We start from the raw sequence: 25392 nt of genomic DNA, 5'->3' as shown, positions 1-25392 counted from the left end.
TTATGAATTTGATCCCTAACTCGTAAGTGTTGATTTTGTTTCTTTGCCGTTGCAAATTAAGTGCTGCCTCCGTTACAGAGTGATTTTAAGGTGAGTGGATTTATAACTTTGTTTATGTGCATAATGCTATTCACATATATTCTACTCCATAACATCAAATGCACTAATCGATGATGTGTGTGAGCCGAGGTCTCAACTATTGACTACACAGACTCCAAACTCGAGAAGATGAAGCGTCTAGTCTCTCTAGCGCCACCGTAAAACTGCCCTACCCCGCCGCTGTATTCCTTTGCTGATGGCTCAAACTAGTTCACATGCCGCCGCCACCATCAATAGCGGCGTGTTCCGCCGCTTATTTTGCCCCCTTTCAAATTACGCTACTCCTTGACGTCCATTGCGAATTTATTTCAGGCGAGGCGACTTTTGTTTAGAGGTATATGGTTTTTAATTAGATGCACCAACGTGTAGCCAAGCCCTAGTGAAGATTTTCCATTGTTATTGTTGCTATTTAATTCACGATTGAGAAGATTGCCGTTTATCCTGAGTGTAACCTTGTCACTGTTTTCTACAATGCAGATAATATTTCTTATTATACGTCGAGGGAGCAAACAATTGCCTTCAGCAACTATTAACGAGCAAAAGGATGTAATTGCTCGCAAAATGGCAGCTCTTCTGGACTTGATACGTCATAGTCTGACTGACAATTGATTTTAAGTAAGAATTTAACGAAATCTTGTAGTATATGAGTACACATGGAAAATGTATTTGGTCAATTAATTCCAGAGAAAGGCTTTTAGTGTCGGATGGTGTGCGAAATTCTCTAGATATGGCATGAAACTCTCAAAGCTGCGTTTTTTCTTTTCAATTTCTAGTTTAAATACATCAAAATCACGAAATGCCAGATGCTGACTCCATAGAAACAAGGAAAAGTTTTCCATCTTGGGAATTTTTTAGTTATATTTATGTATATTCACATTTCTGTCGTGCTTTGTTGTGAGGCGGCGCTGCCTTACAGTTCATAATGTTTTTAGATCAATATAGACCTTGTCTGGTTTAAGATACAATAATCTATATATTTGCTTTCTCACAGATAATCTGCAGTGATCCTATGGATCAGCTGAAGATAGTTGTCCAATGTTGTGATACTGAAAATGAACTCACAAAAAAGAATCAGAAGGGACTTGTGTCACATGCTTGAGAATACTGTTTGGTCATGCATTTTCTCATCTCCTGGCTGAAATGGTATCACTTTACAGAATTTTTATTTGTCTGACCGTGTTGTTAATATAAAACTGAATCTGTTGTCTCTATGGATTTAGGAAAGACGGAATAAGGTAGACTGCATTGTAAGATATTGGAATATTGCTAAGTAGATCTGGACTCTTGATTTTTTTTTTAAAAAGTATACAGTACGATTTGGTGCCCTCAAATTATATGCTTATCTTAATTTGATGTTCCGCCAAAATATTTGTTAAAGATGCTAGATAGGGACGGGACCATAATAGGAAATGGAAACTTAACTGGGGGTTGGATTCCTACGAAATTTCCAGTCTAAGCATAAGGTACAGCAAGCAGAAGATATACTGGACCAAGAAAATGCTTGAAAATTTAAATTTTTGCTTATAAGTATGACACTATGTTCAGTTCTACCCAAGCCAGGTTCAGAACACATACATGTAAAAAAGAGAGAGACAATAGCACTTAAGGGTAAATTGGATCAGCTTGGTATGAGTATGAAGTTGTTTAAAATAAAGGGGAAAAGTGAAATACATGAAGACACAAATTACTGGAATTGTATTAAATACACTATCTATGTTAATTGAATTAATAAGGAAAAAGTTTGAATGTATGGAGTAGTTTGGAAAGTAATCTGAGGACAATAATGATATGAAGAAAATTTTGTTTTGAAATAGGAAATGAAAAATGAGAGCAAGTAAAAACAAACAATGCTGACAAATTAGCATGGTAGAAAATTAATGCAATCACAAAGGAGTAACAACAAGTAATATCTGGTTACTGCAATCACATAAATATTTTTGAGAATACCTTATACTATCAAATTCCAGATGTATACCAATTGCTGAACACTTCGTTACAGCTAAAAATGAGTTATAGCACTCTCAGCATTGTACAATAAATATTTTTGACATTGCTCAATTGTAAAATCTTCTCACTGGATATTACTCACCAAAGTAAATATATCAATTCAAACAAATGGTTGAGTTTCTCTCTCTTATTTATGGCATTTTTCCACAAAAAAAATTTCAACAACTTTTGTTAATGATGCTGATGCATAAGATTCTTGCTGTGCTGTCGATGCATGCTTTTCATTTTGCACAATTCAACATCTTGATTCACTTCTGTCCCTTATAAAGCAATCCTTCCCCACTCTGCATTTTGGTCACTTTTCTTGAATTTTCTACTTCTAAGAGATAGCTGTTTCATTCTCTCAGCAAAAACATGAGTGGTTCTGGTGCCTCAGATGCATCAATTGTTGAGGATTTGAAGAAATCCCTCATGGAGTATGGGAGTGAGCTTGTTAAACCCTATGATTGTACAGAAGTGCTTACTGAAAGACTTGATGTAAGCTTTAATTTCCCTCTATCAGAGTTTTTTTCTGTTCATCTGTTCTTGAATTGAAGCAAATAAAAAAAGTATACATTCATCATAAGATGCTTAATTCTGCATCTAAATCTATTTGTTCATTTTGTTTTTTGAAAACGATATCATTCTTACATCTAGGCTAACAATCATTTCCTGGATCTGCTTTGTTGTAATTTTTATTTGATTTCCTGTCAGAAATTGGAGCATCTTTTATCAGGTACACCTCAAAATTATAAGAAACTGGTGGAGACTTTTCTTCAACCGGCTAAAGAAGCTCTAATTACCAGAGATCTTATAGGACATTCTGAATTGGATGTAAGAGTTTCAGTGGTCTCTTGTATTAGTCAGATCATAAGAATAACAGCACCTGACGAACCTTATGGGGAAGCCGATATGAAGGTAATTTGTTTTTGTCAAGTACTCATCTTCTTGTTTACTTTTCCCTTTCCCTAGTTTTGATGCTTAATTGATAAGCCTTTTTAATTAATTGCAGGAGTTTTTCTCTATAGCTAACAGAGCTTTTGGGATGTTTCCCTGCATGTATGGACGAGCATATTCAAAAGCCATATCCATCCTTAATACTATGTCATTTAGCGAGTCATGCCTTATGATGCTGGACCTTGAGTTGCATGACTCCATTTTTCACATGTTTCACCTATTCCTAGGTGGAATTAGGTAAGAGAGCCAGCCTGTTATGGTGATTGTCATCTGGTTGCTTGATAATCATTTTCTTGGTATTTCTCTACCATAAATGTGACTGACTATTCCAGGATATAAATTATATGCTGGTAGCAACACCATTATACCTTTTGTTTACCTTACAAATGATCTACTTCCTATAGAATACTTATTAATTATGTTTTGAAATTATAGGTTTGTATTACATTATACTAGAATAGAGAACTTTCCAGAACTTCATGGTGAAACTATCTAGACATTATTCCCTTGACAACAAAAGGAGTTTCAAAACTCAATGAAATGACCCTATAAAACAACTTCTCATTTACTTAGTTCTTCGATAAAAGTTCTTCCTCACCATGAGCTTTTGAATATAAATCTGAGATTTTACTCTATCCAAATGGTTAGATGGAACAACGGATTTCTAAATTCTGTTTTTTTGGGTATTTGACTCGGTAGCCAATACTGAATTAATATTTGTTTCTTACTTCGAGTGAACTCACTCAGCTCGACTTGAACAACCTGCTCTTACAATCTGTATCATTTATTCTATGTTCTAGTAGTTGTGACTTGTGAACAAATGCATCTTATTACCTGCAACAAATGTAGTTTATAATCCGATCTAAGTCTAGTATAGTTTTAACTTTGACAGTTGACACTTCAGGAGTATACATTGGTAAAAGTGGAAAATGTAGCACAATTAAGATGCTATAGACAATGTGTGGGCAGAGTCTAAACTCTTATCGTTTCTTGTTTTTATACTCTTTTTAATTTATATACCAAATCAGATTATCCAGTCTAAATCCTATTATTTACATGTACGGGTGGTGACTCTTAAGTATGGCTCTATTTGGTCTTTTGATTTCACCTGATAATGGTGACTCTTAAGTATGGCTCTATTTGGTGTTTTGATTTCACCTGATAATGAATTAAAAAGTTGATGCTTATCTAAAGACATCTAGTTGGAGTAATCTATAATTTATGCTTCCCTCACGGAAAATCTATATTTTATGGTGATTATTTTGTCTTGTATTTGCCTATCATTTATGTTAGTGGTAATTTTAATACCTCATCCAAACTTCATTAGTTCTTCTACTTTGCTATATGGATTTCATAATTTTCATAAATACTTCTCCATCTGACGTCGCAAAAGTTGTACATGGACATTTGATATTCTTTTGACTTAGTACATTTTTAAAAATATTTTTGGAAATTTATTAGTATGTGACAAATCCTTGAGTTGAGACTTCATTCAATGAGCAATTTCTTCAGAATCCCAGAAGATTGGTTAGAAGAGGATATAAGATGAAAGACAGAGATAGGGAAGTAGAGTTAAAAGATTCAGTATGTCGATAAAATTCTGACCCTTAATCTTATGGATCTAACTTGCTGACGTATTAACTAACTGCCACCCATTCCTTGTTGTACACCTGGCACTGCTAACTGCTGGCCTTATTTCATGCGACTATTATCTATTCATGCTTGTAAGTGTGTAACTGTGTATAATAATTATGAAGAAGCTCCTGTCCCTGCACTTTCTTAAGAAAAATGTTCTTACAATTTTCATTAGCAAATGTTCTTGAACTTTTTGGAAAATAAGATTCTTAGCAAAAATTTCAAAGTTCACCTGGCTAAGTGTAAAGATAAAAAATTAGGTGGTAAAGCAAAAAACCTCTCAAACATTGGATTTTGTATTATAATCACCCATTTCTACCACTGATATCTTTTGTTTGCTTACTTTAGAACCCAACATCCTTATGAAGTCTTCATAAATATGGAGAAAATTATGACGATGGTCATTCATAACAACGTGGACTATGACGAGTTCTCATTGGTGCTTGTTAAGACCCTTCTTAATTATTTGAGGAAGGAGAATCAGGTAATTCTATCTTATTTTGTAAGTTTCTATGATTAGCATGTCATATTACTGTTTCCCACTCTTATTCTTTTTGGTTCAGAATGTTGCACCAGTTTCTTTCAAGCTGGCGGTGAACACATTGAAGAATTGCTCTGCTGACCTCAAAACATATCTTCCAGAAGCAGTAGGAAGTTTGGATGTTCCAATTGAGGATTATGCTGAAGTAGTTGTATCACTTTTTCAGGAAGCAACCCAAAAGCAGATCACGGTTTGTCTCACCAGTTTTACCTTTTTTCCATAGTTTAACTTGAAGCAGATTAGTAGACAATGCCAAAACTTAGCCATTGCTATCATTTATGTTTGGTAAATAACATTCCATGCTTTCCCTTGCTGACTTACGCTGAAGATTTCTGTGAGCAAAGAAACCAGCTAGATTCTTTATGTAGCAACTTACCTACTTACAGCTCTAGTCTGGGGAAGATATTCTGCCTTGTTTCTTTTATATCCAGTCAATAGGTTACCAGTACGTAACTAACACTAGACACCAAAGACACATTGCTTTGTTGCGTGTAACCTGCCTCAGCGCAGTGTTTAATCTCATTATCATGTCCAGCGTCTTGCTCTATGACGATGCCTTTTAAAAGCTTGTGACTTGAAAATAGAGAAAGTTTGTTGCTCCTTTTCAATTATCAAATGCTTTCAGAAAACACAAAAGCTTTTGAAAACATAATATCTTTTGGACCAATACGCAGATACAACCTTGAGTAAAAGATTGATTTTTAAAACACAAGGCTGTAAGGAATGACGACCACAACTTGAAAAGATAAGAAATTGGGAATAAGTAGTTGTGGGATGTCGATTCTTGTTGGTAGGATATTCATTTAGTACTATCATATGCAACAGCTTTATCATGCTACTGCATTACTTCTACAACTTGACTAGAAGTGAAGACTTTTTTTTCCATGATTTCATTCCCTGACATATCATTGACCATTGATAGAGTTGCTGCCTTTTTGTCATCTTCATTATCATTCCAATGAAAGGAAAGGTTCTTTAACTCAATTTTTGTTTACAATTCCTAGTATGAGGGCCACTCCAATTATGTCATTCATGGTGCAGTATCCTGGTCTTTGGGACCTGGTATACAACATACACGTCTTAAACTAATGCTGTCCATGAAATGCATGGTTTAGTTTTAGACCTACCTATCATAGTGAGTTTAGCAATTAAATCAAACATAGAAAATGACGTTGAGGACCTTTTCTCTATATTCATCAACTGACCAAAAAACCTATACACACACAAAAGTCCTAACAGAACTAGGAAAGCACTAACTTGCTCTACAAGATATACCATACATAAAAATATAATTCTATCCATTTCTAACTCCACCTCTTGGGAGTTTTAAAGTTTGAGACTATGCACTTACCATATATGGTGGATATTAGTAGAGTTTTCTAAATATACTTTGTAACTTTTGCTATCGTAATCTTTTACGACAGCGAGGCTTGAACAAGTAACTAAATATGATAAATCTCATACTTGAACTGTTTGATTTTCTCAGAGCGAATATGATGACCTGCTTTTGCCAACATTTGTTTTCTGTTGTAATTTCTTATGCAGGACCCAAAAGATACGGTTGAAAATGTTTTGTGTCCCGGGGAAGCGGGATTAACAGTAGAAGTTGATTTATGTAATCAAATTGAGGGCAACGAAACTCAAAATTCCAAAAATGATGACAATGAAAATCAAGGGATGATATCTCATTCTCTTGATGATCTTGATAAATTAGGCAATGCAATGCACATGCCACAACAGAAACCAGAAGAGTTGTTGCCTATTGGGAGAAAGAGAATTCGTAGACCAAGTTCACTGAAAAAAGCAGATGAAGGATATGATCCTTTCTGGATGTTGATTGATTGGAGGTCAATGAAATCACCTGGTAAAAAAAATAAAAACACAAACTGTGCAGCAAAAAGCAAAATGTCAAAGAATTTGTCACCCAAGCTGGCAGGCAAAAATATCAGCGGCTCCATTTCTCCAAATCCTAGTAAAATGAAGAAAGAGACTAAAAGACGTGAAAGAGGTTCACCGAATAAAACGTTAGAGCCTACTAGCGAAGGAGTGGCTGCTGTGTCGGAGGATGAAGATCAGACTAGAGACAGCATTGTTAAGGTAATTATTGATGGACCTTGATTTCATTGCAATTAGTGACCAAGAAAATTCTATTTTTTTGGTCATTAGGCTGTAAATATTGTGTCTGTTAATTGGATTCTACGCTTGGATCCTCAAGGGTTTTCATTCAAATTATTTAGTATGTCCAACTTGTTAGCATTTGGTTTGTCAAATTATTTATTTAATTGGATCTCATACATTGTGATAAGAGAGTGCAGTCATCTTTTGGATAACTATTTAGTATGTCCAACTTGTTAGCATTTGGTTTGGCAACCCTGCTAATAATTGTCGTGTAAAGGTTATATTTAATACTGGTAAGAGACAACAGTGCTAGTATACCCAGGTAACCACAGTTCAATACGATGCAATCCTTTTTATTCATGTGGTAGTTATCTCCTCTCTAATTTCCTTTGCTTATGATCCTTTTCTTGTTGGCTCTAATTGATAACTTTTTACCACTGACTCTTAAGCTAAAACCAACCAGCTAACATGATAGCATCCTGATGGAATACAGAGCCACTTTGTTAAAGGGCAAGGGTCTTTGCTTAAGGTATCTTCTGTGAAGAAAAGGAGAGAGACTATTCTTTCTGAAGACCTAAAAGAAGACATCGTGGTAGTCACTGTGCTTTTTTTATATCCTAAGCACTTCACTCCTTGTTTATGACCAACCAGCTAACATGATAGCAGCCTGATGGAATACAGAGCCGCGCAGAGAAAGAGCAAGGGTCTTTGACAAAGGCATCTCCCATGAAGAAAAGTAGGAGAAAGGCTATTGTTTCTGATGACCTAAAAGAAGATACCATTGTAATCTCCGACTTTGTATAAATACTAAGGACTTCACTCTATGATTATGACGTCTTTCTCTGTTTTTTAGTATTCAGCCTCTAACATGATATCATTCTGATGGAATACAGAGCCACTCTGAAAAAGGGCAACGGTCTTTGATGAAGGTATCTCCTGTGAAGAAGAGTAGGAGAAAGGCTATTATTTCTAAAAACCTAAAAGAAGATATCATGGTAATCACCAATATTTTATAAATCTAAGCACCTTACACAATAATTTGGCATCTTTCTCTGTTTTTTTAGTATTTAACCGCCAACATGTTTGCATCCTGATGGAATACAGGGCCACTCTGAAAAAGGGCAAGGGTCTTTGACGAATGTAGCTCATGTGAAGAAAAGTAGGAGAAAGGCTATTGTTCCTGAAGACCCAAAAGAAGATATTGCGGTAATCACCAACCGTTTATAAATCTAAACACTTAACTCAACGATTATGGCGCCTTTTTTTGTTTTTTAGTATTTAACCGCTAAAATGATAGCATCCTGATGGAAAACAGAGCCACTCGGAAAAAGGGAAAGGGTCTTTGACAAAGGTGTCTCCTGTGAAGAAAAGTAGGAGAAAGCCTCATTTTTCTGAAGACCTAAAAGAAGATATTGTGGTAATCACCGACCCTGTATAAATACTAAGCACTTTACTCAATGATTATGGTGTCTCTCTCTGATTTTTGGTATTTGACCGGTGACGTGATAGCATCCTGATGGAATACAGAGCCTCTCTGAAAAAGGGCAAGAGTCTTTGAAGAAGGTATCTCCTGCGAAGAAACGCAGGAGAAAGACTGTTGTTTCTGTAGAGCCAAAAGAAGATATCAAGGTAATCACCAACCTCTTCTAAATACTAAGCACTTTACACGATGATTGCGACGTCTTTCTCTATGTTGAAGTGTCTAACTGCTAACCTGATAGCATTGTGATGGAATACAGAGCAGTTCTGAAAAAGGGCAATCGTCTTTGACGAAGATATCTCCTGTGAAGAAAAATAGGAGAAAGTCTAGTTTCTCAGAAGACCTAAAAGAAGATATTGTGGTAATCACCGACCTTATATAAATCCTAAGCATTTTATGCAATTATCATGGTGTTTATCTCCATTTTTAGTATTTAATCACTAACTCTATGATGCCCTATGGTCTTGGGCAGATATTGCCTTCTCAATGTAGACCAATGTCTTCACAAGCTAAAGCCCGATCTGCTGAAGTGTGTAAAGAAAACCTAAAGGGAAGCATTCCGCATCCAAGGAAGAGGTCTGGCCTGTTATCTGTTTTTTCATTTGATATTGTGGATCTCAGAAGTGATCTAGATATACTCTCTCTGTCCCAAGGAAGATGACCCCTTCCTCGGGCGGCACGGGAATATATGCAATTTTATTTTGTGTGTGAAGTAGAGAGAGTAAAGTAAGAGATGGTGAATAAAGTAGAGAGAAAGACATTTTCATTTTTAGTAATGGGTCATCTTGGTTGGGACAAACCAAAAAGGAAAGTGAGCCATCTTCTCTTTTTGTTATCAGTATGCATAAAAGTATTTTCACTAGTCCAAAAACATGATTTTGGTTATATGTTTAAGGTGATTGGTGATTGTCTGAGTGATATTCTGTTGGTTCAGTACAAACTGTACCAAACCGTAAAGATTAAAAAATTCAACCCCTCCCCTCGCTCAGCCTATATATATATAGACGAGCATATAAAATAAAATTAGTTTTTTTAATATGGTTAGGTAGGTTAATTGAGACTATAACCAAGAATGGGATTTAGCACCGAAATTTGGATAAAGACTTAAATAGTCAAGTTTGTTCTGGCTAATTAATCAACTGTGGTCACCCCTAGTTGGTTGTGGTTGGATGTATTATATGTAATGTACAGTTGTAGAGACTTTCCATTTTATACTAAATTGGAGCCATTTTTACTAAAATCATTGTACTTGTTAAAATTGTTACTCTGTACTAGCATAATCTATGTGATCCTCTTTGGAAGTAATACTAGTTCTCTCAGAGTTTTTCTATACTACTTCTCAATACCTATGTGGAAGCTATCTTAGGAATCTTGCAATTACTAATGTTTCAGATATCAATTTCTCAAAATTTTGGCTTAGTGTGTCGTGGAGCTGATTATTTCTGGTCAGCGGAAAAGGCGGAAAAGGACCGCATAGTGAATTTAGTTGTTCACACTTTGCATGACTTGGGACTTGACCTAGTTAGTGACAGTTAGCTGTTCCCACAACTTGAGCAAGGAATTCCTGACAATTAGGGTTATAGAATTATTTGAATACTTATTTGTTAGAACTAGGGTTGCTTATATTTTAAACTTGTCATTTTCTCACTAGTTGGAGTACAGCTGGTGGTAGATGGCAGGTATTATAGTATTACAAGTCTTTATTAAGTACAACTGGTGTGAGTATTTAGATTTTAATAACTATTAATACCTGCATAACATAATTTTTAGCCATTAATATAAGCATAATTTATTTTATTTGAACTGCTGTGCCTCGATATGTGGGGGTGCCCCCCGCCGCCCATGGTTTTCATCTAATCCCCTAGGTGCGCCCCATGCTCCTAACAACACCGTGACTCCATCTATTCATTCTTTATTTCGTTTAATTCCCATATCCCTGCATCATCTCAATATCTCTCTCCATCATCTCTAACCGTTTAACAACATTTAGGCTCATTAATGATGCTTTATTGCTTCTTTTAGCCATTTTACCTCTGCACTTATACTTATTTGCCCATTTAATTTCTTTTAATCTTCAGCTCCCTCATTCATACCTCTGCACATGACCCGTATATTTACCTCATCGCCTTAGTATGCCCTGTGCTCCTAACAAACTAATAAGTGCTAACAAGTTGGCAACGATCACCTACTAGTGATTCCCGTGAGAGAACACCTTTAGGAGAGTCAACGCGTCCTTCTTTCCCCGATTGAGACAGTCTTTGAAAAAAGAAGCTCGGGTCCTACCGCTACACTTAACACTTGGCGCTTCCTACATGAAGGAAAGAAACTAAGGAGCCAACATCAACGAAAAAGATGCGTCTAAGATCAATGCTCCTACAACTCCTTTATCCCTTGCAAACAAAACTAGAAAAGAAAAATAGTAAGAAAGGGTTTCTTTTCGATAGTTGTTTCATGATAAATTATAGCAAAATTTGGCGCATTACGCATTCATGTGCCCCTAACAACACTAATAAGTGCTAACAAGTTGCCAACGATTAAATTACTTCGAAGGGGGTTTTTCCCGAGGTTGAATGGATGCTAGTATTACTACGATTTTCATCCCCAAAAATCCAATAAATCCATAATCATGGATATTAAAATGTAAAACACCAAAGATGATATCCATACAATTCTCAAGAACTTATTTCACCTTATGTCTTCACCTGATATGCCAAGCATATTTTCCGCTAGGTACCCATTGAGTCAAATGACAATAACCAAAATATACTAAAAATTTAGGTCACGTTTGGAGGCCGTTAACCTAGGATCTCATGAAGTTGGAAAATTTTGAGGAAACAACGCCATTGTACCATGCAATAAATGCATTTTTGAGGCCAATGAGATGATCATTTCTTAAAAATGATTCTCACAACCATAATCATAATATTAAGTTGGAGTATGAGTATATTACTTTTTTGACTAATAACACAAGTTTTTGCGATTTCTGTTTTACATTTTATCATGCTTGGCTTGTTAGAGTAATAAAGAACTAATCCAAATACTATTAATTCTAAAGGAGTTATAGCCGAATAGGAATATAAAGCAATCAGAAGAGATTGTCTATATTGCCTAAGTGCAACGTGCGCCGCTCCAAATAAGAGAAATAGTTGCCACAAGCATTGGATAATCATATTTAAATAGACATAGTAACACCATTAATCCATGCTCACATCTTCCAAATGCATTTAGGAATATAGTCGTAACAATAAGTTTGAGTAAGAGTATATTTTTTAAACGAAAAAGATAAGTTTAGAAGAAATCCATTTAATGTTTAATCAAGTAAGCATGTTAGAGTAAAGGAGAACCAAACCGATTACTATTAATCCAAATGGGAATCTCTTCTCCATGGGTGCAACTAATGCCGCTCTAAATAATAGAAATCCTAGATGAGTAGTTCCATGTGTATCATGATGCTTATCTATGAGATTGCGGGTGTCTATTAGTTCCCATATGTGGTGCACAATATCTTGGAATGTCGGTGGTAGTTATATCAATTTCTAGAAAGTAAGGAATAGTGTGTATAACAATAACTTCACATACGTATTAAAATTGAAGAAAACTTTCCACACACTATTAATGTTCACTCGACAACATGTCTTTGACGAATATGCTCAGCTCATTTTGGCTCGACACCTGTTGATTTGAATAACATCATTCAAAATATCCTCTCAAAAGGCGAGTTGTGTTTGGAGATAATTGATCTATGATTCTAATGAAGTTGAAACATTTTGCTAGTAATGAACGCCATCGTGCCAAGCAATAGAAGGAGGTTAAAGGCCAATGAGATGACCATGTTTAAAAAGAATAGTTTCCTTGACCATTAGACAATCATAATTAAACAAGCATACATACTCATATTCCGGATGTATTTGGGAATAGAAAATTGTACTGATAAGTTGGAGTATGCATATATGTACTTTGTTAACAGATAAGACAAGTTTCCACAAACTCCATTCTGCATCTAATCATGCTAGGCATATTAGAGCACGAGGGTGTTTGGCTATGCTTATTTTTAATAAGATGTTTCAAGAGCATATACGATAGTCTCAAACAGTTTATATGTTGTCAAAGTAAGCTTATAAGTTAGAGAGAGAGTCCTGATGAGAGTAAAAAATCAAGGGGATATGAAATTGGAAGGTTATATGTTGGGAATAGCAAACCATAGTAAGGGTATTTTTGTAAATTAATTCTTAGTTTGCGCTAAAATACCATGAATAAATAAGGTTGGGTTGATGAACCTATTGTCTTTTGAAGCTCACAAGCTGTTGTAGCTTTCACAACTCAGGAGCTTATTTGGCCACACACTCATCAAGAACTTATAAGTTGTTTTAAGGAGCTTATTAACTCAGCCAAACACCCTTGAAATGATAATGGAGCTGATGTTTATTATTCCAAAAAGAAATTGTAACTGAATAGGAATGATAACATGCAATTTGAAAACTCTTTTCTGCCCAAGGGCAACAGACCCTGTTCTAAATAAGAGAACTTTAGATGAGAAAAGACTCCTTTTATTCTATTTACGCATATGAAGCCGTGAAAGGAGCCCAAAGCCCAAAGGCATGAGTCAGGCAGGCTATGCTGCACCTTTCTTCCTTCGCGAGTAAACTTGAGGCCTAACATAGGCGATAAGAAGTGTGAAGCAAGTTGATGATTAGCACGATATGTCCTAAATGACCATATAAAGGGGTGAATTGAAATTCTTCAATGAGCATGTACAAAGTGAAGTTTTGGGTCATACAGGAGAAGTACTATAGTCTAAACTGCATTTGACAAGAGTGAATGGGCTTGGTGCAGGTGCAGCCACCTTGCGAGCATGAATACTCCTTCAAAGTTCAGTGTCTAAAAATAATTGGTGTAAGCTGGCACGGATTCCTCCATGAGCTTTGTCTGTAAGTCTTAATAAGGTATTCATGGCCTTGTTCATGGAAAAAGCCTCAAATTCGAATTCCGCCAATAGTTTTCTGCTAGAGTTTTCCTAGGGACCTATGCCTTTTCTATGTGGTTTGCGAGCTACTAGACATGGGAGGGGTGTTTGAAAGCTACTAGACACGTGTGTGTGTGTGTGTGTTGGGGGGGGGGGGGGGGGGGGTTTAGGAGCCCACTTGTGCAGTGGCTTTAGTTTTTCTTGTCACCCTTGAAAATAAAAAATAAGGATTATCTCACTGTGATTTTACTGTTAATTGAGGAAATCTAAACTCATTTGTTTTCTCCAACTCAAATACACCGATACCTTATTTGCATCAAGTGAGAAAGTTAAGTGTAGTTATTTTTTGGCACCGACCACTTATGAACTGAATCTTTCACTGTTGGTAACTTTTTTTTTAAATTACGGTAATATTTCTGAATATCATGCTTTTGTTTGAGCTTACATGCATGTGTGGACAAAGTTGTTACATATGGAAGCTGACCTCCTTTCAGGACCGTCCATAATTTTTTCCATGCATTAGCTCAGAGCTACCTGGCCGTTGCTACCACCCCCCCCCCCCCCCTTTCTCTGCTTCTGTGCATGCAGTACTTACTTTCTTTTCAATTATAAGTTCCCAGAAAGGTCATGTAAAAACTTTTGTTTGAAATGTTATCGAACATTCTTGTGTCTTTTGAAGTAAGGATGGCTCAACTTTTTTTGGCGTGCAAAATGAAAGTTCCAGATAAATGAAACATAACTGGGTGGAATATTGGTCCCAAAAAATGTAATAATCTGGCTTGTTTCCATAAAAGCATCTCATAATGTAGCTGGGTTGTTGGAGCATACATCTGATTTAAGTAATCTATTTACTATACTTGATTAAGGGCATGCAAAAGTAATGTGTGCATTCAATAGATGTTCACGCACTTGCAATTTTTGTTGTATATCACATTAAATTCAAATTAAATGTTGTTTCATTTCCAAATTAAGAGCTGCAAGCGGGTCTGTTAGAGAAGAGGTGGTCGGATGCAGAATAAAAGTTTGGTGGCCTCTTGATCAGAAGTAAGTATTCGCAGTTATAGCCATTCAGCACCGGGAACTGTTTAAAAGCTAGAAGCTCTGGACTGTGTCCTTACAATATTAAGATTTTTTTCCTGTTTGTAGGTTTTACAAAGGCAAAATCATGGATTTTTATGACTTAACCAAAACCCACAAGGTAAGATTTCTTCTTGTGACATGCATGTGGTTCCCCCTTACCATACTTGCAAAAGAACTTATTTCAATTGACTAGCTTCTTGATCCATATATGCATAAAAATTTATATAGATCTTTAATTGTGATTATTCTCTCCTTGTTCATTTTCTGCCCATTTCATGGCTTTATTTAGGTCACTTATGATGATGGGGAAATCGAAATATTAGACCTAACAAGTGAACGCTGGGAGCTGCTACGAGATATCAATTTGTCTGCTGATGTTAGTTTTGTGTTCATTTTCTTGTGATTTATACATGTTATACCCATATATGATGTGTGTTTGCACATCTAACAGGAGGAGCCAAAGATTGGTGCAGAGTCTGCAGACCCTAGACCTTCTCAAGCGCAATAAGCTTCTCTTTCAATCATTTGGCCTTAATGTTTTGGTATGGTTTCTTAACACAAAACCCATTGGGTCTACATAGTATTGGAGTGGTCATGTCTGATGCATAAATAGACATTAAAATTGTTTTTTTAATCTAGTATGTTAATGCTTTATAGCAGAGACCAAAAAAATATATGTGGAACAGATCTACTCACATATATATTACGTATATCTATCTAGACACCCACATCTAATCCAATCTAACAAGGACATGTTGTATAGAAAGTAATAGAGATTATAATTCCATTATATATCTGTGCAATTAGCATAATACGGAGTATAACTTGGAGCTATGTGATTTGCTACGTAACATATTTCCTATACTTGAAAATTTATTTGGACCCAGATGTATTATAGTGTGTGAAATATAGGCAAAGGGATACTTAGATAACATATGAACCAGCACCATTTACTAGTAATTTGAATTAGTCAAATAAGCCAGGTACTGAATTTCTGTTAGGGTGAAAGTCAGGATATTTTTTAAAATGACCAAAAAGGTCGTTTGAGAATAGGATATTCGTTCAATATTTTGTAACGTCTAAGATTACAATTCGTTTAATATTTCAACTTATTGTCTTCAGTATGCTACGTATGATCCAAAATGGGAATTTGTGAGATCACCTGGTTGTGAGTTAGCCGTTGCAAAGTCTATGGATGAGTCCAAATATTGCCATCATAAATATCGATCTAACGATTCCATTATTGTTCATTGTGAAGATTTACCTCACAAAATTCGTGATATTATTTGATTCTGGCACTGATTTTATATCAACTTTTGCAGGTTTTTGCAGTGTCTTGCTATCCGGGTGTTTAATGTGAAGATTTCCCGAACAACCAAGCCGTGCTTATGTCGGGTTCAGGCATTGTATCTGAAATAATTTTGCAAAACTTGCTACAGTCTGGGATATGCAGTTTAAGTATTTTGACGTTCAATATTTCTTCAGCATCTTAAATCGGTGACTTTCATCTAAGACAAGTGGTTTGCTTTACAGTTCTTGTACCCAATGAACTATCATGGTGAAAGATGGTGTAAATGTGCTCTAATTTTAGTTAGCTTATATGATGTTGGTGCTTGCTTACTTGCTTAGACATTCAATCATTTTGAAAATCTAAATCTGTAGAGAGAATATAACTTATATATACATTTGAGATTAAGTAGTATGGGGATAAGACAAGTAACCAACGTTCGAGTAGCCCACCGATGTCATGTCTCCGAGTTCTTTAACACCATTCCATTGTCTTCTTGTTTGAGTAGTGTACCAATACCCTCCTAAAATATCTTCATTGTTTTTTTGTCTGAATTGGTCCTTATACGAGTGATCATCCACACATTTGCTTTATTAAGTGGATGTGATTTAACTTTTTTATTTTATTAGCATGATGGTACGTGCTCGCCACATAAAACTAAATAAACCTTATCAATTTTATAGAATTATTATAGATAATAGGTATGAAATAATCCTTACATAAAACCTACATTTCAAATCGGTAAATTTGTTTATAAATATAATCAATTTTCTTCGAAGACACTTTACGATGATAATAATAGTAGTAGTACTAGATTTCCTTCTTTCAAAAACAAAAAATTTGTTACTACTAGATAAATAATTAAATACTATATAACATACCTATCAAATGCATCTTTTTAAGTATAGATACAGATGATGTAATATCTCTTTTCTAAACTTAAAATCGCGACATAATATGAAATATAAACAGCGTACACGGAGTAGCAATACTAAAAATGGTCAAATCGGCTTAACTGTTTTTAAAACATGGGTTAACACACTTTGACTATATTGGGCATTATTTCTTCAAGTTATTGTTAGAACTTAGAATTGTGATTAAAAAATTGGTATTTCAGTTTTAAGTGTGTGATATCCTCATCTTGGTTGAGATGTAGGCGACTACAATTCTCCAATCCAAGTCAGCAAAATGTTGCCCCCATCCAGATATATTTTTTGATGGAAAAGTTAGTATAGCAATTATCTTTGATACCATCTCTGTATTACTATTTATATTATTAGTATTATTATTATTATTATTACACGCCCGACGTGACTATACAGTCCACTATCATCTTCATCATAAACATCCCATTCGAAAGCGACGTAGCCGCGTTACACAATAGATAAAACTAACAATGCCTAACTATGTACCGTTTATTTAACTATTACTCGTTTCTTATAATAAAATAATAATATAATATTTCCTCACACGGATCAAACTGAAAATTGCTTACCAATCATTTATTCTTTTTTGCTTTCTTCTATCTTTATATAAACGGATGGAGATGAAATAAACCTATTCATTCCATTTTCATCTCCCCCAATTTCACAAAAACAAACCAAATTTCTGGGTAAAAGCTCTTCAATTTCCTCGATTTTTTCCTGAAAAAGAGTTGTTTATTTTTATTCTTTCGATTATGACTCTCCAAATTAAGAAACTGGCGACTTCTCCTTCTCGATCAGGCAGACATCTGCAGCGTTATAATCAGGGATTTCGTCTAGTTGTTGGGTATGAATTTCTAATGAGAAATTTCCTCACACTTACCCCTGATTTCAATGTTGATTTCGTTCATCTTCTGACGCTTGCGAAATTGGTGCAGATGTATACCTTACAGAATAAAACAGAGCAACAAAATCGAAGGGAGTTTAATTGAGGATTTGGAGGTGCTTTTGATAAGCTCCCAGAAGAGTTCTAGCATGATGTTCCCTAAGGTAACATCAAATCAAATCAATAATCGCCAAATCTCAATAACTATGAATTGAATTTCACAAATTCCTAACATATTTTCAATTTACGAATGATCAGGGTGGTTGGGAACTCGACGAGGAAATCGAACTGGCAGCTTTAAGAGAGACGTTGGAGGAAGCCGGTGTGATTGGATCCCTCGAGGTAGCTAGCTATTCGCATCGATTCGATTATCATTAAATTTCACTCTAATTTTGGTTTTTGTGTTAACAATTGTGTGTTTTGGCATTGCAGCATAAATTAGGGGAATGGATTTTCAAGAGCAAACGGCAAGAGAAGTTCCACGAGGCGTCGATGTACTCGTTGCTGGTGACGGAGGAGCTAGACGTATGGCCGGAGAAAGATCTCCGGCAACGCGTTTGGGTATGCAACTGCAACTGCAACTGCAAATGTGTGTTCATGATCTTACTATAATTGAAAATTTGTTGCTGATGATGCAAATGTGTGTGTTTTTTATAGATGACGGTCGACAAAGCTAGACAAGTGTGCGCGCGGTCATGGATGAAGGAGGCGCTCGACGCCTTTGTATGCCAGAGAGGGCAAAAGGAAGACGAGCCCCAAGCTCCGTCACCGTGTAGGTTATAATGGGGAACCGTTATTGATCCTCATTTTTGAAAATAAGACGAGCTAGGATGTTGAAGATTAGTAGTTAGTTAAGTTGGAATTGAATTTTAGTTAGCAAGGTTGGGATCGATTCTTTAATTCTTTGATATGTTTAGTTAGAGAGGTCTGGTTGTTACATTGCATATAATTTCGACGTAAGTTGAAGTTGTTCTGAAGCTTCGTTGGAAGCTTGTTTGTTGCACGCCAATACTGAATGAGTAAACGCTTCTTTACCCATTTTCAACACCGCGTTGTGATTTTATGATCGATCAGGTGGAAGATGTTGCTACACAAATTTATAAATAAATATATGTATGTCTGAAACTTTGATAATACATTATTCCCCAACCCAAATAAAAAAGGAATTTTGATTCGTAAAGCTGCTATAAAAGCAATTGAGGATTGGATGAGGCTTTACTTTTGTTTTGTGATGTAAAAGCAATTGAGGATTGGATCAAAGCTTTACTTTTGTTTTTTTTTTGAGAAGATTTTTCTCTGACTACTTTTGACCTAATCTACGAATAGCGTCAAATTTATCATTTTGCCAATACTACTTGCTTTGGATACATGACCAAGATGACAAAAAATGCGATCATTCAACCCAATATTTGCGGTTTTGGTTCTTCTGGTGGGATGGAGTTTTCTCAATAGTTTGACATGTGTCCATCCGTTTTAGCATTTAAATTCAATTCATGCACGACAATGGATTGAATAATGGAATTTCCATCATCTTCAGCATGGTCTGTAATAATGAGCTCATTTTTTGTCAAATGTGAAAAGTTATAACATAAAATATATTTCTAAGCAATCGCCCCATAAATCTTATGTCTATTTATCTTTATGAAGAAGAAATTATATGACAAAGAGGATTCTTATTTGTACAAATCTACAAATGGTACTTCAAACTTGGGCATGACATGAAGAATTAATGATTGTTTTTGATTTCGCACTTTGATATTTAAGCAGAAAATTGAATTATAGGCCCATCATTTGGAGACAACGGCAGCTCAGCCTATCAACTGTTTCTGGGCCTAGGCTGAACTATCAACTGTTTCTTGGGCTAATTGAATTCATTATACTGGAATTTAAATGAATTCTTAATTGGGCCGAACACTTAAGATTGACTTTGTCTGTTAGAATTGATCTCTAATTTTGGTGGGGCTAATTTTTTTTTATGGAATAATTCTCCTAGTAATTTTGATAAGGGTAAGACAATAACGTGCAGCTTAGTTAGTAATGATTTTCCTCTATCCATTATTAGGTTGAGGGTTTGAATTAAAAAATTTGTGCTAAAAATAAATAATTTGAAATTTAGATATCAATGATATGATACTCCCTCTGTCCCATTAAAAATGAAACGCTTTCATTTTTAGGTTGTCCCAATAAAAATGAAATGTTTCCTAAAATGAAAACAACACTCTCTCTACTTTTTCTTCTGTCTTACTTTATTCTCTCTTCATTAACTAACAAAACACAACTGCATAAAATCTTGTGTCGGAAACCAAATATTGCATATTTATTGGGACGGGGGGAGTATATAATAGAGATAATAATCTATTCAGCGTAGTCGAACATTAAATTGTAAAGTATTTATGCTAAAATTGGCTTTCATAATCAAACACTCCATATTTTTTCTATTAAAGTCAACCAAAAGGGTATTATATATTGATGACGATATTGTGAGCGAGTTTATGTTATAATCTGGTGGGTGATGCTCATGATACTAAATAACAGAAGTAATGAAAAGTGGGTTCTTAGGGCCCTGATCTTTGAAAATTTTCCATATTCTATCACAGATCATAGTTTCATCATGTGTTGGAAAACATATAATCGCATCCACTACTAGTAGTAAGATAACTATACGAAATCCGGTCGTCAAGCATGTATACCAGAATCGAGCTCAGTGTTGTTCACAAACTCAGTGCTATTCCAATGACCACCATGTCATATAGTATAGTACTATACTATAACCCATCTGCACATAACAAAATAGAAAATAGTTCAAAACAAGCAAAAATTCAAAGGAGAAGCACGATCGATCATAAATGAGATGTGAGATCCCATTTACACCAAAACCTTGAAATTAATTGTGTCTTTATATAAATTGTGTCTTAAATCCTGAAATTTATCATGACAAACATAGGGATGCGTTATATTGCTAACTATTTAAGTTGCTAATTCATCAATACAGTGTATTGAAAATGTCAACACAATGACATCAAAATATCAACACATTGACATTTGAATGTCATTGTATTGACATTTTTAATACACTGCATTGATGAGTTAGCAAGTTAGCAACTTAAGAAAGTTAGCAATTGATCAGACCCCGATAAACATAATTATACTATTTCAAAAGTTATGTAAATAACAATTATAATATGTTTTGACTAAAGAATAAACTCTATCATGAAAATCATTTACCGTGTCCAACCATCTCCTCAAGAACGTACTCTCTCCGTCCCAGATAATTTGGGACACTTTGACCCGGCATGCACGGGTTTTAAGAAATCTAATGGAAAGTGAGTTGAAAAAGTTGGTGGAATGTGAGTCCTACTTTTAAAGTAGTTTTAATAAAATGTGAGTAGGAATGAGTTAGTGGAATATAGGATCCACTACCAATAATGGTAAAAGTGAAATAGGGCAAATTATATGGAACGACCTGAAATGGAATATTGAGTCAAATTATCTGGGACGGAGGGAGGAAGTACATCAAATTTTAAAAAATTTGCATATACCACAACATTCGTTCTTCAGAATATACAATGTTTGGTGTGATTTGACTGAGATGTTTTTCAACTATGTAGGTTAACCAAAGCGCTTAGTAATTAGTAGTATATGATAAACTAAAACTACTACTATCAAGTAGTAATGCTTAACATGTAGGTTGTCCATAAATAAAATATCCTACTAGTACTACTTTAGAATGATAGGAGTAGATGCATAGGCAGGGACTAATTTGTAATTTAGGAATGAGGTGAAGTGAGATACAGTATATACAGATAGATAGAGAATATGGGGAACTGACAAAAGTTAGACCCTTGACGTGTACGTATATATGCAGTTGTATTTATGCATGCAAAAAAATAAAAAAAAATTACTGTATCCATAAAATCATAATGAGTGTTGTTTTGTTGGCTTGTGGGGATGTTTTTTGATTTCTTTCTACGGTCCATCTGCTGGTTTCAACTTTGCACCCAACCCAAACAAAACCCCAACCCCAACCCCAACCCCACCACACCCTTCTCTCTCAATTTATTACTTATACTGATTGATTCCTGAGACTCAAAGCTTTTAAAAAGAAAGACAAGGGTTGCAAGAAAAAAAGCTTAAATTAAAGGTGAGAGAGAGAAGCCTGGAAATCTCACCCCCTTTTTCATCATGTTTCCCTCATATCACCCACGGTTGTAGCTGTAGCTCTCTCTCTATATTCTCAATTTGGTCGGTTTGTTTCAATTTTGATCAATTTTCAATCCTTCATCTCCGATGTTGAATAATAGCCCCTCCGAACACCCCACCAGCAGCAGACGAAAACGCCGCCCCGCCGGCACTCCAGGTATATTTACATATATATAGGGATGATAATTTGAAATAGGAATATGAAATTTGACGGAGTGGAGGAATATTTATAGATCCCGATGCGGAAGTGGTGTCTCTATCTCCGAAAACCCTCCTGGAGTCGGATCGGTACGTGTGCGAGATCTGCAACCAGGGATTCCAGCGGGACCAGAATCTGCAGATGCACCGGCGGAGGCACAAGGTGCCGTGGAAGCTGCTGAAGAGGGAGACGCCCGTGGCGAGGAAGAGGGTGTTCGTGTGCCCGGAGCCGAGCTGCCTCCACCACGACCCGTGCCACGCACTCGGCGATCTGGTGGGGATCAAGAAGCACTTCCGACGCAAGCACAGCAACCAGAAGCAGTGGGTCTGCGACAAATGCAACAAAGCCTACGCAGTCCAGTCCGACTACAAAGCCCACCTCAAGACCTGTGGGACCCGCGGCCATTCCTGCGACTGTGGCCGTGTCTTCTCTAGGTTTTTATTTTTCTTCCTCTTCTATCTTTTGATTATTAATTATGTACGTCACATAACAATAATAACAATAATACTCCTTTTCCTTTAATAATAATACTCTGAGTATGTTTGTCCGGTACTTTCATTTCATTTAAGATTCACATTGTATTCAGTGCAAGAATGTTTTATGTAGTTTTAGGCTTAGCTGTGGCATACTCATAGTAATTATTTTTTGAGATGTTTGAAGATATTGTGTGTGTGTGTGTGTGTGTCAAATCATTTTCCCAAAGCATATTATTAGACTAGGTTTGATTATTTAGTGTTGTCAGTCCTTTGTATTAATAATTTGTATATTCAAATGCAGCTAGGGCCCAAACACCAAGGATTTTATGTTAGATCTTGAATTACCATCATTCATACTTTAATTCCAAACATTCTATGCATGGAAATGTAGCTACTTGACTAATAATTAAATGTGTGTCAATTTTAATGAGGTAATAGTACTATTGTTTTAAATTACATAGATTACACTATATATAGAATTAATTTGTTTAAAATCATTTCCAAGTCATGAAATTATAATTGTTTAATGCTAAAATTGTTTCATGGTTTTGTCAGGGTAGAGAGCTTCATCGAGCATCAAGATGCTTGCAGCATGGGGCGGCTCCGATCGGATTGCCACCCACTGCAGGCAGCGGCTGCAACCGCTGCCTGCTTATCGAGAACGGCGTCAAGCCCTTCCAGCGACACCAATTTAAGCACCGCGCCATGGCCGGGCGGCCATTCTAGCCTCGTAGCGCCAACAGATTCAATATTCATGGCTAATGCCGGCGCCACGAGGCACAGATCCCGGCCGCCCAATCTTGAGCTGCAGCTGCTCACAAAAGCCAGCAGCAGCCTCGGCTTCTCCGGAAATTCAACCAAGCTCGATTCGACTCAGCTGCAGCTCTCCATCGGCTCGTCGGAGATCGGAGACAAGGCCGAGAACGTCGCCGCCGGCAGCCGCTACTCCCCGATGGGGAGCAGCAGCACCAGCGAGAAGCGCAGCAGCGTTGCGGCGGCGACAGTGAGGGAGGAGGCGGAGGAGCAGCTGCGGGCGGCCATGGCGGAGAGGGCGTACGCGGAGGAGGCGCGGCAGCAGGCGAAGCGGCAGCGGGAGCTGGCGGAGCAGGAGTTCGCCAACGCCAAGAGGATCCGGCAGCAGGCGGTGGCGGAGCTCGAGAAGGCGCAGGCGCTCAAAGAGCAGGCCGCGCAGCAGCTCAGCGCCACCATTTTGCAGATCACTTGCCACTCCTGCAAGCACAGATTCCACCCCGAGGCGGCCGCCGAAACCTCTTCCTCCGCCGCAAACTCAATTAGGCGCGGTTACATATCGGCTGCCTTGAGGGATTGGGAAGTCAAGAAAAACTGAACACAAAAAAAAAAAAAAAAAAATTTGAAAAGTTTGACTTGTATTAGGAATGTTTGTTTATTTCGAGTTTAATTAGTTTTTAATAGTATTAATTAAAATGATGGAGTCTTTTAATTTGACCTTACATTTGTGTAGGTATATTTAGTGGAAGAAATATTTGAGTGGAGTGTTGTGATATAAAAAAAGGGGAGGTGGGGGGTGTCAGATGGTTAATGAAGTTGGTATTGTATCAAATTTGGTATTTATTTCATTTATTTCGTAGCTGCTTTTTTCAGGAAGCTTTTTCTGTTAATTTGTATTTTATGAGAGCCTTTTTTATTTCTGTTATTAATGTTTTTTCTAAGAGGCTGAGTTCTGTGTTATCTGACCATTTCCGTATAGAAAAAGGTATAAGGCGCATCGATGCCATTTCATCAGAGCATGTTCCTTTTCCTAACGTGATTAATGTGCTTTGGCTTTCAAATGAAGAATACTCATTCAAATTTAAAAAAAATGAAAAAAATAAATGAAAGTAGTAGTACTATCTTTTTTCTCTTTTCTAGGTTAGTAGCTAACAGTAGAAAAAAACACAAAATTAGTAGTCAATGTTATTAACAAAAGAGAAGAGAGAGATGGTTGCAGGTAGTATTAGATTTAGTGTTTGGACTATTAGAAGATCTTTGTTGGGTGAGGTGGTCAGAGAAATAGAGGTGACCCCGTCGCTATTCCCCCGCCCAGACCAAGCATTAAAGAAGCATTACAGCCAAATAAAATAATGGTATGACAAGTGTATAATGTGTGAGGGTAAAAAAGGGATGATGGAAGCCAAGGGAAGGGTGATAGAGTGTGATGAATAATTGAAAAAGGGTCAGAAAATAGAGTCCTTTTGGGGTGCAGGGATTCTGAAACCATATAAATGTTAATGAAAGACACCATGTTTTTCAGTGCCACAGTTGTAATGGACTCGTCGCTCTCACCCCATTTCAAAATTTTACTCTCTCTCTTTACCCTCTCTCAGAATCAGTGGCTTTCCATTTATGAAGAGACCATTGCTCCGATATCACCTACCCTTTTCTCTCTCTTCCTCTCTCCTTTGTCTCTGTGTGTTATGTCTCTTTGCTGTTGCTGTAAGACAGAGAGAAAGAGAGAGATAGGAGTCTTTGTTTTGTTTTGAATCAGCTTAACTCAATTTGGGATATGGGGTCGAAATTATATAAAGTGAGACACACTTTTA

General features: G+C 36.4%; 3 protein-coding genes across 24 annotated transcripts; all 3 read left to right on the top strand.

Annotated features, from left to right (window-relative positions):
• The first annotated feature begins 6 nt into the window (after nucleotides 1-6).
• LOC125186580 (uncharacterized) lies at nucleotides 7-16479 on the top strand. 22 transcript variants are annotated; one of them, XM_089058757.1, is made up of 23 exons: nucleotides 7-90; nucleotides 190-433; nucleotides 577-714; nucleotides 1091-1242; nucleotides 2454-2583; nucleotides 2800-3003; nucleotides 3098-3279; nucleotides 5026-5161; nucleotides 5241-5408; nucleotides 6764-7315; nucleotides 7830-7928; nucleotides 8003-8134; nucleotides 8230-8331; nucleotides 8441-8542; nucleotides 8634-8753; nucleotides 8846-8965; nucleotides 9058-9177; nucleotides 9289-9392; nucleotides 14752-14823; nucleotides 14926-14977; nucleotides 15149-15235; nucleotides 15311-15401; nucleotides 16182-16479. In XM_089058757.1, the coding sequence occupies exons 4-22, from the start codon at nucleotides 1214-1216 to the stop codon at nucleotides 15365-15367; spliced, it is 2568 nt and encodes an 855-aa protein (XP_088914883.1). In that variant the 5' UTR covers nucleotides 7-90; nucleotides 190-433; nucleotides 577-714; nucleotides 1091-1213; the 3' UTR covers nucleotides 15368-15401; nucleotides 16182-16479. The 22 variants fall into 22 exon arrangements, 20 of the variants coding, with proteins under 20 accessions (XP_088914883.1, XP_088914901.1, XP_088914884.1 ...); XM_089058775.1 differs by lacking the exon at nucleotides 7-90 and having other exon boundaries at nucleotides 105-433; nucleotides 2800-2821; nucleotides 2903-3003; XM_089058758.1 differs by lacking the exon at nucleotides 7-90 and having other exon boundaries at nucleotides 105-433; nucleotides 7830-7925.
• Nucleotides 16480-17689: 1210 nt separating this feature from the next.
• On the top strand, nucleotides 17690-19001 carry LOC125188774 (nudix hydrolase 17, mitochondrial-like). Its single transcript, XM_048085825.2, has 5 exons — nucleotides 17690-17917; nucleotides 18009-18120; nucleotides 18215-18298; nucleotides 18389-18517; nucleotides 18614-19001. The coding sequence occupies exons 1-5, from the start codon at nucleotides 17826-17828 to the stop codon at nucleotides 18737-18739; spliced, it is 543 nt and encodes a 180-aa protein (XP_047941782.1). The 5' UTR covers nucleotides 17690-17825; the 3' UTR covers nucleotides 18740-19001.
• A 3003-nt stretch (nucleotides 19002-22004) lies between these two features.
• LOC125188773 (protein indeterminate-domain 14-like) lies at nucleotides 22005-24522 on the top strand. Its single transcript, XM_048085824.2, has 3 exons — nucleotides 22005-22313; nucleotides 22390-22789; nucleotides 23387-24522. Exons 1-3 carry the CDS (start codon nucleotides 22244-22246, stop codon nucleotides 24177-24179), a joined length of 1263 nt encoding a protein of 420 aa, XP_047941781.1. The 5' UTR covers nucleotides 22005-22243; the 3' UTR covers nucleotides 24180-24522.
• Nucleotides 24523-25392: the final 870 nt, after the last annotated feature.

Source organism: Salvia hispanica, chromosome 5 (genome assembly GCF_029641045.1).
Source record: "Salvia hispanica isolate PSC_SH4W2 chromosome 5, Shi_PSC_v1, whole genome shotgun sequence".
In the NCBI taxonomy this organism is placed as follows: domain Eukaryota; kingdom Viridiplantae; phylum Streptophyta; class Magnoliopsida; order Lamiales; family Lamiaceae; genus Salvia; species Salvia hispanica.
Note: the sequence above shows the minus strand (reverse complement) of the source record. Positions and strands in the feature narration are given on the sequence as shown.

What these genes read in the sequence shown, in the direction of transcription:
- LOC125186580 (XM_089058757.1), top strand. Translation starts at nt 1,214, where the DNA reads ATGCATTTTCTCATCTCCTGGCTGAAATG. An exon ending in CTAGAGACAGCATTGTTAAG is followed by an intron (nt 7,316 to 7,829) that starts GTAATTATTGAT and finishes GATGGAATACAG; the next exon opens with AGCCACTTTGTTAAAGGGCA. An exon ending in AGCCAAAAGAAGATATCAAG is followed by an intron (nt 8,966 to 9,057) that starts GTAATCACCAAC and finishes CTAACCTGATAG; the next exon opens with CATTGTGATGGAATACAGAG.
- LOC125188774 (XM_048085825.2), top strand. Translation starts at nt 17,826, where the DNA reads ATGACTCTCCAAATTAAGAAACTGGCGACTTCTCCTTCTCGATCAGGC. An exon ending in GGATTTCGTCTAGTTGTTGG is followed by an intron (nt 17,918 to 18,008) that starts GTATGAATTTCT and finishes AAATTGGTGCAG; the next exon opens with ATGTATACCTTACAGAATAA. An exon ending in GTGTGATTGGATCCCTCGAG is followed by an intron (nt 18,299 to 18,388) that starts GTAGCTAGCTAT and finishes TTGGCATTGCAG; the next exon opens with CATAAATTAGGGGAATGGAT.
- LOC125188773 (XM_048085824.2), top strand. Translation starts at nt 22,244, where the DNA reads ATGTTGAATAATAGCCCCTCCGAACACCCCACCAGCAGCAGACGAAAA. An exon ending in CCGCCCCGCCGGCACTCCAG is followed by an intron (nt 22,314 to 22,389) that starts GTATATTTACAT and finishes GAATATTTATAG; the next exon opens with ATCCCGATGCGGAAGTGGTG. An exon ending in TGTGGCCGTGTCTTCTCTAG is followed by an intron (nt 22,790 to 23,386) that starts GTTTTTATTTTT and finishes TGGTTTTGTCAG; the next exon opens with GGTAGAGAGCTTCATCGAGC.